General features: G+C 42.5%; 1 protein-coding gene across 3 annotated transcripts in view; it reads left to right on the top strand.

The window, feature by feature from the left end:
• The first annotated feature begins 4,471 nt into the window (after positions 1-4,471).
• Positions 4,472-18,726, top strand: part of CCDC6 (coiled-coil domain containing 6) — an 89,505-nt gene continuing 75,250 nt past the window's right edge. For 2 of the 3 annotated variants that reach the window (XM_034775897.1, XM_034775896.1), the window contains exon 1: positions 4,472-4,762. In XM_034775897.1, coding sequence (XP_034631788.1) covers positions 4,496-4,762 — 267 coding nt within the window. In that variant the 5' untranslated portion in view covers positions 4,472-4,495. The remainder of the gene's footprint in view (positions 4,763-18,726) is intronic. The other variant, XM_034775895.1, reaches the window with a different exon arrangement.

Genomic DNA, 18,726 nt, shown 5'->3' with positions numbered 1-18,726 from the left:
TGTTTTTTATTGTTATTTCAAGGAAAGTGTGTCTAATTTTCAGCTTCCTGAAAAATGATTTGAGTGAAACCAAACGTTGTCACAACAGGGCTCTGAATATGAATTTACATTACTGAAATAGAAACCCATTATAAAATCCACAGTATTATAAAAATACTTATAATTTATTAAAAAGCAACAGAGGGTCCTGTGGCACCTTTGAGACTAACAGAAGTACTGGGAGCATAAGCTTTTGTGGGTAAGAACCTCACTTCTTCAGATGCAAGTGAAGAAGTGAGGTTCTTACCCACGAAAGCTTATGCTCCCAGTACTTCTGTTAGTCTCAAAGGTGCCACAGGACCCTCTGTTGCTTTTTAATAAATTATAAGTATTTTTATAATACTGTGGATTTTATAATGGGTTTCTATTTCAGTAATGTAAATTCATATTCAGAGCCCTGTTGTGACAACGTTTGGTTTCACTCAAATCATTTTTCAGGAAGCTGAAAATTAGACACACTTTCCTTGAAATAACAATAAAAAACAGTAGAAAAAAAACTGTAAATTTGATCTCATTTGCATCAGCAAAGAAGAAAATGATGTGAGCATCTTTCCAAACTTCTTCAAACATATGCACTGCACTATTCTTCAATATTTGTATGATTTATCAGAACACCTATTTTTTCCTAATTCCTGATGAACATTTATTCTCCGGAAGCCTTGCAGGCCCCTTTAAGGGAGTCAGGCAACTGAAAAAATGCTGACTCTATGCAGCAAGGTTCCCTTTCAAAGCAGTTGGTGAGAGCCAGCGAGAGTAAGCCAACCTGCTTCATGTCCTGCCAAGAAAGAATGTCCATGCTGCAGTAAAGCAGTGTGTGGAAACCAACGGATATAATGTGATAAAGGGCAGTGTGAATGTATATATAGGCAAGCCAGATCCTCTGTAGGATGAATAAAGTGGAAGGAATGCTGTTATATATGTTTCCACATGGTGTTATTTCTAGTTAGCCTACTCTTTCACATCACTTAGACCACTGGTTTTCCAGAATCCCAATCCAATGTAATGAGATGCTTGGCTACTGCTATCCGACCCAGATAAGAATTTACACCGGACAAGAAAGATATTACAGACATGCTTAGCTTAAGAAAATCAATATTTCCTATAATTTGCCATATCATTATTTAGATGATTTAGATAAAAGGAAAGTTTCACCCATTTTGAGACTCGTAGTAGCTTGAAAATTCATAGGTTAACAAGCACTTCTCACCATGCAGAAATGTATTTGATAAAATGTTTCTAAATTGCAGTTCATATTTCTGAGCAGCCTATAGGAAGCAGCCAGCTTGCTGAAAAGTTACATCATTTTTGTTCACTGGCAGCATGGGAAACCCAATGTGAGGCTGTGTGAACAAGGTTTCATTTTGCTTTAACAATAATACAATCATTTAATGAGATAGTCAAAATGAAAATAATAGCCCTGATTCTCCATTCTGCTAAAGCAGCTTTACACTGGTGTTATTCAAGTGAAAGCAATGGAACTACTTAGGCATAAAATTGATGCAACATAGAAGAGCATCAGATTCTTATTACCACCTTAAATTATTATAACTGAAAGAAACTGTAAAAATCTCATTTTCACTATCTATTATGTTTGTTTAGGTTTTGTGAACAGTCAAATTAGACTAAGTTTCACTGTATTTTTTTTCATTGTATCATTTTCTGGTTTTCATGCAGTAACACAGTTCTGTTGCATTTGGATTCATAGCGCTGCAGAGGAATATACACACACAAATCATTGCTTGCTTTAATTACAGGTAAATATTAATGTTTTGTAAAACATTAGGGCTCCTCCAATCCTTCATTGTGATCGTGCACAGGATGACTGCTACTCCTGCATGAAGCTCCTTGCTCTGTGTGGGCACAGCAGTCTCCACTATGCAGGATTGAAGCCATCATTAGTAATTTGTTTCTCTTTTTTACACAAATCCTAAAGTTTGGGCATCAGCTGTTTCATTACATATTTTTAAAGTATGTCAAAGTGCTCACTTTAAAAGCATTACCATTCATTGAGAGATTATTAAATCAGTAGTAAGGCAGGATGAACTTTTTTGCACTCTATTAAAATGCTCCCTGCCCCTCCTCCCCCACTGCCAGTATCACGAACAACACTGGGTTCTATCCTTACTCAGAATCTGATTTGGCCACTGTTCTTCACATTGAGTAGTACTTACGGATGTGAGGAGTCAAGAGGAGCTGGAGTACTTAAAAGCTCTAAAGATGAAGTCACTCTTATTCTGGTACCTCAACAGAAATAGGGGTGCTAAAATTTAAGTACTCAAGTTTGTAAATTTTGGCCTTAGTCTTTTGTGAACCCAGTTCTTAATACCATGTTGCTACCCTAGCAGCCTCAGGTCCTAATACCAGGAGGCTCAGTCTAGAATGCTGGGGTATAAATGCAAAAAATAACAAAACAAAGCACACATTCAATTTGCTAGGAATTTTGTTACTGGAAAGGATGGGAGCAAGGGAATGTGTTTTGTTTAAATCTGTTTAATTTTTTATTGTTCTGCTCCATTTTAGCTCTGAGTCTACTTCGTCATACATGGATGGACCTCATAAAGGGAATATAAAGGAATTTCAGACCGGTTTACAAGAAAAAAAATCTTTGGGCCTTTTTAAAAAAAAACTCTACTGGATAAATACAACACACTAGTAAACTACTGTTAAAATTAGCAGTGCAGTTCCACCATTCATTCCACTAAAGGAAATTAAGGCTGGAGCTTGACTGTAACTATTAACTACGCTGGCAGGAATGAAACTCATCACCTGAAGTTCTACAAACAAATGTTACACATAGGCCATGGTCTTTCAACTTGTTCAACATGGATGGACCACTGAGTCTGTGTGGAGCCCCACTGATTTCCTGTGTCCTAGATGTTTAAAAAGTGTGACACACACACACACACTAAAAACTGCAGCCCCTATCCTGTACTGAGAACCATGTGGGTGGAATCCTACACCCATGCAGAGCCTCAATGAAGTCGGTGGGTCATGCGTGGTTGCAGGTTTCTTAATGCAGGATCAGACTCCAGAGAGGAATAATATAACCAAGGTGAGAGAAGATATTGCAACCCAGTGTTTATTAATCTCAATCCTTAGTATCTACTAGTAGGGAAAACAATTCTATTCTAATGCCCCAAACACAAGAAACGTACAAGAAAAATGTCCTCGAAGTATCATAAATAAAGCACTTCACATCAAGAACAAGGGAGAAAAACTCTACATTGATTATTTTGTTAATTACATTAAAATATTAATGTTCTGAAAAATATGTTTGCAACTTTTTTTTTAAAACCTAACGTTTGGCATAAACAGTTTGACATTATTATCAATAAGAAAAACTACATAATGCTGCCAGAGAGGAAAGAGCAGAAATTGCCATAGCCTGCCATCAGATGAGAAATTTACAATAATTAATGGACACAAGTTAAATCTTCAAATTCTCTTACCATGGGGAAATCCCTGGATCAACATTTTCTATATACTCGTGTTACCTTTTATACAGTTCCATAAACAGACATGGTGTTTATTAGAGGTAATAATAATGATAGCATCCGAAGAAGTGAGGTTTTTACCCACGAAAGCTTATGCCCAAATAAATCTGTTAGTCTTTAAGGTGCCACCAGACTCCTTGTTGTTTTTGATAGCAAAGCTTGACAACACAGCACGCCAGGGTGTTGGGAGGGGTATTATTCATGGAACGCCATAGGTGTGCGGCAAATTACACGCAATGGGGATGGGAGGTCGAGGGCTGAATAATGCAAATACACTTTTCCTCCACTCTCCATAGGAGTTTTAAAATGAGGTAATGTTTGCAGCGCGGGCACGGCTGCTCCCCCTGGAGGGGTATCTGACTGGCTGAGTTTTGTTGGCGAGAACAGGGAGTCACTGTCCTAGCCACGTGTGCCCTGGGGTACCCAGCAGGATTCTTTGTTAGTAGCCCCCTTTCCGCTAATGACGTGTGGGTCCCTGGGCGAGCCGCCACCGTGGGACACTGGGGGCGACTGGAGGAGAGGGGAGGGAGGGCTAGGGTGAGGTTGGAGGAGGGGTGCAGGAGTCGGGGCGGGGGGGGACAGAGGACTCGCAGCAGCTGGGCAGGCTGCGGGGATTTCTGGGCGGTGGTTTGGGGCGAGAGGCTGCGGGGGAGGTCTGGTTGCGGGAATTAACCGCATGGACTGAGGAGGGAGAAGTGCGCCCCGGCAGGGGCGGGGCGCTCCCCGCTGCCCTGGCCGCGCAGCGCCGCTCTCGGGGGCGGCTGCAGTAGCGCCGGGCCGCGGGCGGTGTCGCTGTGGGCTGGCAGTGCAGCGGGCAGCTCCCCGCTTTGCCGGCGAGCGCGGCTCGGAGCCTGCGCCCTGCTGCCCAGCCCAGGCGGTGCGTCTCGGCCGACCCCGCCCCCTCCCCTCTTCCCTTCGCAGGCAGGCAGGCAGCGGCTGGGTGGGAGGCGGCGGCCGCGGCGATGGCGGACAGCGCCAGCGAGAGCGACACAGACGGCGCGGGGGGCAGCGGCGTGGCGCCGGCGGGCTGTGCGGCGGGCCCCGGCGCGGGGGGCGGCAAGGCGGGCGGCATCGTGATCTCGCCGTTCCGGCTGGAGGAGCTGACGAACCGGCTGGCCTCGCTGCAGCAGGAGAACAAGGTGCTGAAGATCGAGCTGGAGACCTACAAGCTGAAGTGCAAAGCGCTGCAGGAGGAGAACCGCGACCTGCGCAAGGCCAGCGTCACCATCGTGAGTGCCAGGGCAGCGGGGCGGGGCTGCCGGGCAGCCCGGCTCGGAGAGGGGGCTGCGGCGCGGTGGGTTGGGTAGGGCCGTGCCTGCCCCCGCCAGCCCGGGAGGGAGGCGCCCGGCTACCAGGCGCCGCTGGAGGTGCCTGGCTGAGAGGCGGCGCTGGGCTGGGCGGGTTTCCCGCGTCGCTTTGAAGGGGGGACCTGCCCGCTGGGAACGGGGGAAGGTCCCCGGTTCTTGGGCGACTTGCGGTGGGGTTGCTGGGTTCCCCCGGTGGTTTGGCTTGGTGTGTGGGAGGAGACCCCTGGGCATCCCCTCGTTCGGTGGGTGGCTTTGCCCGCCATGCCAATGGCGCGGGGTCCTGAGGCGCTCTCCGCCGTGGTGGTGGGGGTGTAATTACCAGAAAGAAGGTGCTGGAACAATTCATAAGCTGGTGACGGGAAAGCGACACATGTTCTGCGGTGGGAAGTGTCTGGGGGAGAACCCAGTGACCTCGGAAACTCCCAGCGCTTTGCACTAGGAAGGGTTCTGCCCAGGAGCCTGGCGGTGGGGGGCACCGTGTCTGCACCCCACACTGTGATGACAACAGATGGAGGAGGTCAGGCGCTTACCTGACAGGTTTTCGCTGCTGTTTTCCTGCTGCTTGCTACCTCCTTGTAGAAAGGTGGCTAAGGGGGGGGAAGGGGCTCACGTAGGCGTAAACGTTTAGAGCACCTTGTCTGGCAGCTGGGTTAAAAGGATTGGAGGTGCTGCAGTTTGTTTGGGTTGGGTCTCTAGATCTTTGGCTTAATTGGAAATAGTTTAGTAAAGTTTTAACATCCTGTATGCTGATAAGGGCCTCAGGGAACTACCACAATACCTGAGTCTGTTGGCACATAACTGGGTTTAAAATACCGGGTTTTAATAGCAGGGTTTGATGCTGTGCAGCTCAAACAAGTTTCCTCCTGCCAAACCCTTCAAGTAAAATGGATCTAATCATAACACATTCAGAGCTGTCTAAGTCTTAATGTATTCTTGCATAAATGGAACATTTTTCTTCTTTCTCTCTTTCTCAAATGCTTGCAAAAAAATTTAACTCAGGCTAAGTCTTTCAAAATAGGTGCCATATGAATTAGTTTATTTAAAATATTTTCCTATTTTATTATTCCTTACTGTATGAAAACTAGAGTAGAGAATGAGCTATAATCAGATTCCTTTAAGATTCTATACTTTCTGCCTTTTGTTTTACAGTGCTTCTAAAGTATTGTAAATACTTACTGCACTTGGTTACGGCCCTGATCCTGCCATTGGATCTGCCAGTGTAAGAGTCCTCTGGAGGGGGCCTAAAATTTGCAACTCAGTGAGAAAACATGCTGATTTCCTCACCATGGCTAATGAAGTACAGTTGCTTACTTCTGTGCTAATAGATGGTTTCTAATCTATATGGCTTTATTTGATAATTGATCATCAATATGCAAATTTATTAAAATAGATGAATATTTTAAGGGAAGTAAGGGTATTGGGATTTGTGTAGAGAGAATATAGACATTCCATAAAGTCACCCATAGTAAAGAATGGTGTTGAATGGGATGGAGGACAGTTCATTTAAGGATACATAATTTATGGATACACTCAGTACATGTTCAATTCACACTCCTCATCTGAGAAGACAAGTGGTAAGAAAATATGCAGGTTACCATAACAGTATTTTAGTTGTATATTTAGCACACGCCCCATTTTACATGAATAGATTGGATGGAAACTCATTTAAATTAGTACTGAAAAGTTGATTTGTAAAAATAGTCTTTAAAATAAGACTGTTTAGCATCATTATTGCAGATGTAGAAACATAGTATTAAAAAGTGTAAATGCCCTTATCAGGGGTAGGCAACCTATGGCACACGTGCCGAAGGCGGCACGTGAGCTGATTTTCAGTGGCATTCATACTGCCCGGGTCCTGGCCACCAGTCCGGGGGGCTCTGCATTTTAATTTAATTTTAAATGAAGCTTCTTAAACATTTTAAAAACTTTCTTTACTTTACATACAACAATAGTTTATATTATATTCTAGATTTATAGAAAGAGACCTTCTAAAAACGTTGAAATGTATTACTGGCACGCGAAACCTTAAATTAGAGTGAATAAATGAAGACTCGGCACACCACTTCTGAAATCTGCTGACCTCTGCCCTAGATAAAAGGACACAGTTATTGTAAACTTTGTCATTTTAAAACTTTGAGAAACACATTGCCTTAACCTATGTGAGGAAGGGCCATTGATTTATGAACACTTAGGAGGATAATTAGAACTCTATCTGCATCATGAATTATGGGATTAGGTAATCCCGAGTAAAATAAATATGTAAATATGATTAACATGCAGCTGTTCTAGTTTACCATTGTTTTAGAGTTCAGGTGCTTTTAGGTGAATAGTGGTTGTGATGGTAGTTAGAATTTCATTATCACAACTAATATGCAAGCATATTGTTTTATAATCATGTGCAACATTCTGTGGTATTATAAATAACCCTACGTACTTGTATGCATTGAAATTTGGTCTCGGCTCTGCACACATTACTTAAGTGAATAGACACATTGATATGCAGGATGAGTCTCTTAGAGTGCAAATGCTCGTAACTGTCCTTTCTGATCTTTTATCTGTCTCTGGCCTAGCAAATTCGTAGTTTTATTACAAATATATTAGCAATAACTTGGCTACCCACTTTACTTCTTACTATTGGTGGTATGAGTATATAGACTGTTAGATTTGGTGGCTAAGAAAAGGAATCTGGAACTCATCAAGAGAAACCTAATAGCCATTTGAATGTCCAGCAGGATGTCTGCAGGAAAAGTGCATGAAATATAATACAGTAGTATTTTGGTGCTATATTTGTCATCCTTGACTAATCAGGGAAATGCACAGTTCTGTTATTATTTTACAAGAGGCATATGCCATGTTTTTATTAAATTAAATAATGTAGTATATCTTCTGGCCCAGAAAGGGATCTTATCAGAGACTTCCTTTTTGCCATTTACAGTGAGATGATATACTCAGCATGGTTTCAAAAATATACTTGTTTGTGTGTAATTTCTAAAGAGAACCATTAGATTTTTGAACTCATTTCCAAAACTTGTAGTCTGGGGTTTTCTTTGGGGACTGAATGCATTCACTATTAATCAGATGTTAACGTATAAACAGGTGCTATTTTTGTTCAAATCTAAAATCCAGTAGTGCAATTTATTTTAAAATATCTCAGAAGAATAGAGAAAAGAAGTACAACATATCTATGGCAACCTGTGGGCACACCAGAAAATCTAACATCTTCAGAAGGATCTCTGTACAGTTAGCTCTTATAAGTGGTTCAGTCAGTAATGCACGACAGTTTAGAATTCTGAAAATAGAATGAGGTGACGTATTGATGAGCACAAAGGGGAGAACTGGAGTGCAGTCACTTGTCTGAAATAGTTGCTGAAGTATAGAAAAGAGATGATTAGGAAAATAAAATCAGCAAGGAGAGAGTGATGGCCCTGGAGGACTGTTCACAATTTCTCTGTCATATAGAAGTATATATTTGTAACGTATGGCAGTGCAACAGAACTAGAATTATAGGCCATTTACCCTTTCTAAAGTCAACTTCTTGCTCTTTTGACATTTTCAGCCTATCAGTATTAAAGTTGACATGCAAGATGTCAGTTAATGTATTTTTTTTTTAAATAAAATATTGTATCAGTGTCTTGGATCAACAGAAAACATAACTTTATAACTAGGGCTCTACCAAATTCATAGCCATGAAAAATGTCACGGACCGTGAAATCTGGTTTCCCCTATGAAATCAAGTCTTTTGTATTGTTTTACCCTATACTATACAGATTTCACGGGGGAGACCAGCATTTCTCACAGTGGGGTCCTGACCCAAAAGAGGGCTGTAGGAGGTGTTGCTTGGTTATTCTAGGGGTGGGATCATGGTATTGCCACCCTTACTTCTGCACTGCCTTCAGAGCTGGGTGGCCGTAGAGCAGTGGCTGCTGGCAAGGCACCCTGCTCTGAAGGCAGCACCCCACCAGAAGCAGTGCAGAAGTAAGGGTAGCAATACCCTGCTATGCCACCCTTACTTCTGCGCTGCTGCCTTCAGAGAGTGGCGACTGCTGGCCAAGGCTCCCAGCTCTGAAGGCATCACAGAAGTAATGGTAGCAATACTGTGACCTCCCCCTCCCCCCCACAATAACCTTACAACCCTTCCACAACCCGCTTTTGAGCTAGGACTCCTTCAGTTACAACACTGTGAAATTTCAGATTTAAATATCAGAAATAATTAAATTTACTACTTTTAAAATCCCGTGACCATGAAATTGACCAAAATGGACCTTGAATTTGGTAGGGCTCTATTTATAACTTGTCAGGACTTTAAACCATCATTAATCTAAACACCTTTGCACTCCAAATATTGTCCAATTACTCCAATATAAAAATGGTTGGAGACCACTTTTCTCTGCCTTTGGAAAGGTTTAAGTGAGAGCTGATAGAGGGTAAGTGTAAATAAATGTTTAGTTGGGGAGGTGTGTAGGGGAAAACAGTTGTTCTTCTTTGCTTGTCATTTACTCTACCTTTTACTAATACTATATAGCTTTTTGTATTTACTCCCTCACAACTCAACCCAAGTTCTTTGTTGGTCTTGCAGAGAAGTTGTAAATGTATGTAACATGTTTATTTCCTATTATAGAAATGACTGTGATGTTACAAATCAGCTTTGATTTCATCACAGGGCAAAGATGAGCTGAGGAGGAGAATGTCCATTTGTGTACAGATAAAGTACCAAGATGAAATTGTTTTAAATGAACACAAAAGTATATAGATGAATGTGAATCTTTCCATTATGTTGTTTCTTATCAAGGACCCTTGCAACACACACTTATTTGTACTCCACTGTGTTAGCACTGCAGACACTTTAAAATTGTATTGCAGTTACTTAGTACTCTGTGCTCTTTCACCTTTAAATGTTGCCAACGTTCTCCTTTTGTTTTCTTTTTGGCAAACCCTTATTTCCCCCTCCCTAATAAGGCTGGCTTTTGTTAGTCTTTGTCTGTGTGCCCCATTATCACTGAATTCAGCATGAATGCAAACAGCTTTTGAAATTGTTTAAAAGCTTGCTGCAGTGTAGCAAAGGCGCGCTCGCTCCTTTTTTTTTTTTTTTTTTTTTTGGGTGTGTGTGCGTGAACTTCTTGGTGGCAGAGGGGTGAATTTGAAAATGGATATGTTGTGCAAAAAGCCTGTATTAAAGTGTGTTTCTACATGGAATAGTCAGTCTGGGGGGAAAAGGCATCAAGATTTTATGTTTGCGTGTTTACTAATTCCATATCAAATTTGGTAAAATATGTCAATACAAAGATTTATTTGACTGTCAGGCCTGCAAATTAAGTTTGGGCACTAAGTATTTTCTTCCTTATTGTCACCAATGATTGCACGCCAAATAGAGAATAACTTATACTTGTGCAGCTGCCCCATCTTGAAATTATGCCCTCACTCTTGTGTAACCACATTGAAGGCTGTTGTTGGGATGATTGAAGTTTGAGCTGTGCTTTAAAAACAAAGCACCGTACAGATGTGAAGTATTATCAGATTACATACGAAAACATTACATTAGGAGAATGTTATGGTTACAGTGTTACAAAGTCAATCACTAAGAAATTCCAGAAGTAAGTTGCTTAACCTTAATTTCGCTCCCTTGTTCATATGCATTATGATAGTCTTTTACTACATCAATACATACCATTTTTTCCACAAGATCCTTGCCTTATTCAGTACGTTGGGTGCCTGGTACCAGGGTAGATAAAAATAACTCTTTTAAAAATCTGATTTTTTTTATTTAGATCATGAATTTTTTTATTTAAACTTTTAAAAAATGAAATCAGATTGTGTTTTTACATTTTATAGTGTTACATTTTTTAAATGATTGTATTGGAACTTTTTTTTTTAGTTTTCTAATTGGTACAATTTTACATAACTTTTTTCTACTAAGAAGTTTCAAACTTAAAAAGACATGCCAAGGGCCTCATTAACTTCCTTACTGTGAGACCAACACCAACTAAAAAAGTGATAAGCAAATAATTGTGCTATATTTGCAGTCAACATCACCTTCTATAGCTTAAACTTATATAAGACAAGAAAGTGGGGGCAAGTAGCCATGTGAAAGCATTTCCAGACAGGGTTTGCCTTGTAAAGTTAATGGGACTTGTGCTTCTTAGTCAGTTACGTGCTTTTAAAAAGAACAGGAGTACTTGTGGCACCTTAGAGACTAACAAATTTATATGAGCATAAGCTTTCGTTGGCTACAGCCTACTTCATTGGATGCATTAAGTGCTTTTGAAATTCCTACCCTTAAGTGCCTAATATGGATTTCTGTTTTTGTAAATTTTGGGCTGGGTATAAAATGTTTACAGTAACTTTGTTACTGTATTGGAAGCCTAAACTTTTCATTAACACTACAATAATTTTGTTTTATAGTGACGCAGACTGCATGTCACAATGATGATGATAAAAATAATTTTAGTTCCTAATTCTGCAACTGTTTATGCACTTGCTTAACTTTAAGTATGACTGGTAGTCCCATTGACTTCAATGGGACTATTCATGTGAGTAAAGTTATGTACCTGCTTAAGTGTTTACAGCATTAGGTCTGTATTTTTCACTTTTTTTTTTTTTTTTTTTACTATAATAATTTTATAAAATTTGTTAGATAAGATACCTTATAGGCAACTTTAATTCTGGCATTTCCTAACTTTTGAGTGCTTGAGATTGCAACCTTAACATTATTTTGACATAGCTTGTATAAATGTCACTTCCTAGCTTGTTAAAAACCGGTAAAATGAAAAAGCCCAAACATTTCAGTAATGGGTTTGGAACAGTCAGATCCACAGCACAGACCTCTGCTGCATGAGCTAATGGAGTAACTAGTAGTAGGCAGTTATACTGTGTGGGCCTGTCATTTGAAGGAGATGAGACACATTCTTAGCCAGTGGGTTTTACAGGTATTTGCTGACAGAGGAGTGTTAGGACTCAGGAATCCTGGATTCTATTTCAGGTTCTGGAGTGGCGTGTGTTTTAGTGGTTAGATTCTTCTTTCCCTCTGATTCTTTACCTTCCTACCTTGTTGTTTCTCTGCTCTTCATACCTCTGTATTTGAGTTTGACTGCTTCCTCTATGTTGTCCGGATGCCAATAGGGGGAGCATGGAGAATGGAGGCGATCGAGTTTCCTTGTTCTCAGTTCTAGGGCCCAGTGCTACTGTTGCTCACAGCAGCTGGGAGGAGCAGTTGAAGGAAAACTCCCTGCTCAGCACTGGGATGGAAGGTGCTCAGTAGACACAAAGTTTGGAGAAATTTGCTGCCAGCCTCTATAACAAACCTCTGCCGAGTGTGTTCAAATTTTCAGTGGCTCATAAGTTAGGAAAATTTGGATGGATTTTCATGGGTAAAGCAAAAGGCACTACAGAGATGCTGCAGTTTCCCCACAGAACAGTTGGCATCAGCAAAACAACTTATTTTCCTCCAACCTCATGCTCAAACTGTTCTTGCTGAAACTTTATATATATATATATATATATATATATATATATATATATATATATATAAACTTTCAGCCCTAATAGTTAAAGTTAGCAAAGTTAATGAATATTTCAGTTTACTATAAATACAGCGCAAAATATGCAGTTAATATACTTTTTTTTCTCTTCTAGAGTCTCTTAAACATCAGGGTTTAAAAACAAAAACAAACAAACAAACCTTTGCAGTACACATTAAATGCATGAAGATTTGGGAGGGAAGGAAGAACTAGGTAGGAAAAATCCAAAGGGGGTGTTTAAGGAGTGGTGAGTAGAGTGGGGTGGGGGAGGTACAAAGGAAGGAAGACAGTGGTCAGTGTCTGGAGGTGAACAAGTGGAGAATGAAGCCTAAAGTGGGAAAAAATTTAGAGACTGGCTATTCTTTTTCTTTTTTTAAATGGATAATATTTGGAGCCCTCTGTGCCAGGCTTAAGCTGTTCATTGAATTTTCATTTCAAAATGAATGTTACACATACAAAATTAAAGAATTCTGAGATGTACCTGTAAGCCCAAATATTTTAATATGGTTTGTGTGAAAATGGGTTGGACCACTATTTTGTTCTGTTTGGCTCCTGCTGGCTGTAGGATAGACTGTTCACAGTTCCAATCATTAGGGCTCAGTAGGCAGTCTTTTTTTGGAACATTTTTTTTATCTGTCTGCATTGTGGCTCAAATGGTAGTATGTCTAGAGATATGACAAAGTCTTGAATATATTTGCAGAGTGGGGTGAATTGGTGAAAAATATATTTGGGGAAACTTGAGTGTGAAATTACTAAGATAATGCAAAAGCTAAAGCAAAACTTTAGCACAAGTAATCAGCAAAACCTGTTCATTTTATGAAAATGCCCATTTTATCAATACCCACTTTTGAGAGTCAGGGATCAAACTGTATCATTAAGGAGCAGTAAATTATCAGGCATGATAGAACTGGCTAGTCCGTCAAATCTTTCAGAAAAAATGGATAAATATGCAAGAGAGGTTTAATTTGTTCTTTTTAAAAAATTGCCTCTGTTTAAGAAGTGTCTACAGAACTTGAATCCTAGGTAGAAGTATCCAAAGGAAAAAAGGAAACTTAATAGTGAACTCTGTCAACTTTTTGGCCTTTAGGTTGCTGTGGTAAGAGTAATAGTTACCTGCATGGTTGGCCAACTTTCACAGATGGCAGAAAAGGGTGCATGCATGGTCTGTTTACATTCAGTAGTGCTGACTAGCCTTTAGTGCATTAAGTTTCCAGAGGAAGACACTTTCAAGATGTTGTGATAACACTTTACTGTTTGACTATATTATAGAAATAAAATAGAAAAGCCTGGTGGCTTCAAGAACTGTAACAGTGTTTCTGTTAGAATATTGACAGTTTGTATACTAGATATTTATAAGAAATACTGGAAGAAAATATTTTGCTATTATTTCCTCACCAGCATCTTGACTTATAGTGAAAATAACTTCATCAGATATAATTTTGAAAAATTTCTGTTGTATATAGAATTTAATTCAAATGATTACAAATCAAAAAGCATTTAAACCTCTACATCTTCAATCTTGGTGGGATTATCAGTATGGTACTTTGCATTGCTATATCCAAGTAGCTCTTTTGCATTGAATTGAGGGGAATTTCTTTTGTTTGGATTAGGGAAAACATGTTGTATGCACTGGGACTTTAATGCAGATGTTTTGGAGTTTCATATCATTCAAAAATATTGGGATTGAGTTAGATTAATTTTTTCTATTACTCTGTTCTTCTGTAGTTTCTAGTATTTGGTGTCCAGGTTACAAGGCAAATTGAGCCTTAGAACTGTTTTAGTCTCTCTCAAGCATACCACATAGTTGACCTGGTTTCATGTCTGCCACTCTGGGTGAACCACACAGCCCTGCTGTTCTGACTGGATCTCTGGGTTGCAGCTCGCCCGGTTTCCCAACCATGTGAATGCAACAGGCCCATCTCGGTTTGGCACCTGTATGCCTCATCCGTCTGAGGAGCTGGGTTGTTAAAGTGACTCAAAACCAGCGTCTTCAAAATAAACATGATTCATTCATTCATTCACTCATAGGTACACAACATGCAGAGCAAAGGGTGAAATAAATCAGGCGAGGTCTGCATGCACATTTCTCTATACATAACCTTTAATCTTTCCTTGTAGCTTTTGTATGGGCATGTCTACACTGTGAACTTACATTGGCAGAGCTATGTCTCTCAGGGTTGTGAAAAATCCACATCCCTGTGAGATGTAGCTATGCCAGTCTAACTGCTGGTGTAGATGGTGCTAGGTTGACAGAATCCTTCCATCAATCTAGCTACTGCCTCTTGGGGAGGTGGTTTACGTACGCCAATGGGAGAAGCCCTCCCATTGATGTAAGTAGTGTTTACATTGAAGTGCTACAGTGGAGCTGCTCTGCTGCAGCGGTTTAAGTGTAGACACACCCTATGTTTAAGTTAGCCCAGTTACCTCCATGTCTGAGTTGTGAGAAGCTGACTGCCCTAATGCAGTTGTTGCTGCTCTGTTGTCATCTTGCATGCATGCCATGCGTGTTTGTGTCTAAGGGCTTGTGTCTATACTTAAAATGCTGTGGCGGCACAGTGGTACTTCAGTGAAGGCACTATGGCTTAGGTAGTCCACTTCCCTTATAGGTGGTAGCTAGGTTGGTGGGAGAATAGTGTTGCCTACACCAGGGGTTAGATTGGTTTTTTTTTTTTTTTTTTTTTTCCTTCCACACCCCTGATCAATATAATTATACTGACCTAATTTCTTAGGGCAGACAAGGGCTAACTCTCTCTATATTAGAGGCCCTGAGTGACTTCAAGAGTGTGATTCTGAGTACCACCCCAGGCATTGTGAGTTCAGATCCAACCCATGGCAGAAATTAGGAAGGGGTGGAAGCAGGCAAATTGCTCTAATCTACCTCTGTCAAAGGGGGATTTTTATTTTGGGGGGGAAATACCCACCCCTAGCTGGGAATCCTGCCCCTGCTTCAGACAGGCTTCTCCAGCCATGCCCCAGGTCTACCCAGTCCTCCCCCTTTCCAATCTGAGCCTCTCCCCCACATACTCTGGTCAGCCTCCTTCCATAGGCACTGACTCAGTGGGTGCTCTGGGCTGGAGCACCCACAGAAAAAAATTAGTGGGTGCTCAGCATCCACTGGCATTCAGCTCCCCCCTCCCTCCCAGCGCCTCTCACCCGCTCAATCAGCTGTTACGTAGCGTGCAGGAGGTGCTGGGAGGGAGGGGCAGGAGCAGAGATGGGGTGGAACTTGGTGGGAAAAGGCGGTGTGGGGGTGGGACCTTGGGGGGAGGGGTGAAGTGGGGGCAGGAAGAGGCAGGACGGAGTGGGGATGGGAAGGGCAGGTGTGGGAGCTTGGGGGAAGAGGTTGGGTGGGAGCAGGGCCTGGGGCCCAGAGGAAGCAGGCGCCTGTGTCTCCTCATCAATCCTACACTTGGGATATGTATATCTTTACTATTTATTTTCTGGATTTTAGATGGCTCAGACACCCCAAGAGCAGCAGGGTCCCCCAAGTCCCAAAACACATGGCAGGCAAGAAGAGAGGCTCAGGCCCCTTCAAAGGGGCAGGACTCCCACAGATCCCAGAACACACACAAGAGTAAAATTCAGGGATAACAGACCCCGTACCACTGATCCCCCAAATCCCTCTGCTATCCCTCCCACTTCCCCTAATCTCACCCCTCACTCTCAGATGAGCCCCTCCAATCATTCCCATTTATCCCACTCCCCATAATACCTCATCCCTCACTACATACCCAAACCCTTCTTCCCCTATTACCACCTACCTTGCATCCCTAATCATGCTCCCCTTCCTGTGAGCATTCATAAGTAAATTATTTTCTTTTCAAAACAGTTTTAGTGCCTTCTTAATATTCCGTTGTACTCTCACTCCTCAAAAACCCCACCTTGACAAAGGCAGATTTTTCCCAAATATTTATAGTCAGACTGCTGCTCAGGGTGGGTCTCAAACAGAGTTGCTAGTATCTGTGAACTTAGTGAAAGGCTTTTTTTTTTTTTTTAATTTTTTCCTGGGGGCTGTATCTCTGAAGGTCTGGTCAAATGGCCATAGGCGCCGACTCTGTGGGTGCTTCGGAGCTGGAGCACCCATGGGGAAAAATTAGTGCACCCAGCGGCAGCCAAGCTGTCCCCCGTGCCCCCCTCACCTCTGCCTCCTCCCCTTAGTGTGCCACGTCCCCGCACCTCCGCCTACCTCCCAGCGCTTGCTGCTGCTGTTTGGCAGCATAGCAAGCTCCGGGAAGGAGGGGGGAGGAGCGGGAATGTGGTGTGCTCAGGGGAGGAGGCGGGGCCAGAGTGCGGATTTGGGGAAGGAGTTGGAATAGGGGCAGGGAGGGGGTGGAGACTGTGGGGAAGGGGTTGGAATGGGGGCGGGGCTGGAGGTAGAGGGGAGGGTCGAGTACGCACTGGCACGAGCAGAAATCGTTGCCTATGCAAATGGCCCCAAATTTGGATCACAGATCATACCCCATTGGACACACCAAATTTAAAGAGAATCTGATTAAACATATGGTTTTAAGACACTTAGAACAGTCGATCTTTAAAGAGAAAGTTGGTTTTAACCTTAATGATAGCAGACCTTTTGCTCTGCTACTGAAAAAATCAGAGTGAGAATGGAAGCTCCACAGTAACACACTAGGCTCAGAGAAGTGTGAAGTGGCCCATCAGTTTCAGTGAGATATTCTCAGCTGAAAGAGAATATCCAATGAAGATAAATGCCAGCTGAAGCAGTAGCTCTGAGACATGAGCTGCTCCATTCATGTCATAGGCATTCCTTTCTCTCTTCCCCAGTGCTGAAGAGTTCTGATATGTCAAGCATACCCATTTGCAGCTCCTCACTCCAGTCTCAGCAGTGTGTTCGTGGTGCATGCTCCAAGCCAGCTACCCAGTAGAGTGGCAGATTCTTAAATGGGAATGCAGGCGGGGAGAGGGGCTCAGACAACCCCAGAAAAACAAAGCCACCTCAGAACCTTTGAAGTCTATTGATGAAAAACACTGTATTATTCCTGGGGGAATTATGTGCCAAAAATTTAAAAATTTTGCACACTATATTTTAAAATTCTGCATATTTTATTTGTCAAAATAATACAGTATAATCACACCAGTTTCTGTTATTTTTGGTCATTTATTACAAAATACGTGTCAGCAAGTATGTCTAACAATACAGACAACAAAAAAGATTCAGGAAATGTTTTTTAACAAGTAGATTGCTTACTAGGCATATGAATACAGAACTCTGAGTAATAATTCATTTAAACTACAATACAGAACCGTATTTCCCGCACCCTTCAGAAGCAGTGCAAAGGCTTGGGGGAGTCAGGGATAATGGAGATGCTGAGGGAGAGGGAAGTAAATTGCTGGGAAGGAGCCTGGAGTGTGAACTTTGAGGTTTGTTGGGTATAGGTGGGAAAAGTATGGAACAGGTTTTTTAGGGAGGAGGAGAGGGATTGTTAGGGAGCTTTTCCCATGCAGACCATGGCTGACCCCTAGCCTCTCGCATTCAGTCAGGCACATCTGCCCCTGTCCCCACGTGTTTCTGCGCCCCATGTGTCCTTGCATCCCCTGTCCACATGTGACCCCGCACTCAGACACCCATTCCCCCCATCCCCATGTCGCCCTGCTCCCCCTCCCCCGTCCCTTTGTGTCTCTGTACCCCCTCCCCCGTCCCCATGCGTCTGTACCCCCACCGGCCACTCCCCTGTCCCTTTGTGGCTCTGTACCCCCTCCCCCATCCCCATGTGTCTGTGCCTCTACCCAGCCACCCTCTGTCCCTATGTAGCTCTGCACACACACCCATCACCATGTGTCCCTGCACCTCCCCCACCACCACCCATGGCCCTGTGCCTCCACTCCCATCCAGTCCCTGCCCCAGGCTGTCTTCCCCCGCTAGCCCTTATGAGCTCATGTGACTCCCCCCGCACCCCACACTGTGTGTCTCTCCAAAGCTCCTGACCTAGCCTGACAGGCACTGGGAAGAAGGCAGGCTCTTTCTCTTCCCTAGCTGGCTGGATGCTGCTGCTTTGTTCTGTTGCCACAGCATCCTCTGGGGAAAAAGGTGGAACTGCAGAAGCTTTTTTCTGCTGGGAGCTGCTGCTATTCTTGCACCACAGAGCCCTCTGGTGAGCAAAAGGCAGAACTGCAGCAACATTTCAGCAGAAGCTTTTTTGCCGCACAAAAAATTAAAAATATGCATGGCTCATTAATTATGTGCATGTGCAATAGCGCAAAATTCCCCCAGAAGTAACTTTATAAAAGCTAGTTCTTATGCTACTGTGGCTAGGTAATAATCAAATCAGCTGCAAACCTAGGTGAGAACTACAGCCTTCTAATTGACTACTAACTCCTATCCGCAAACATTTATCTTTGTTTAAAAAATCAGGA

This window comes from Trachemys scripta, chromosome 7, assembly GCF_013100865.1.
Source record: "Trachemys scripta elegans isolate TJP31775 chromosome 7, CAS_Tse_1.0, whole genome shotgun sequence".
Classification (NCBI taxonomy): domain Eukaryota; kingdom Metazoa; phylum Chordata; order Testudines; family Emydidae; genus Trachemys; species Trachemys scripta.
Note: the sequence above shows the minus strand (reverse complement) of the source record. Positions and strands in the feature narration are given on the sequence as shown.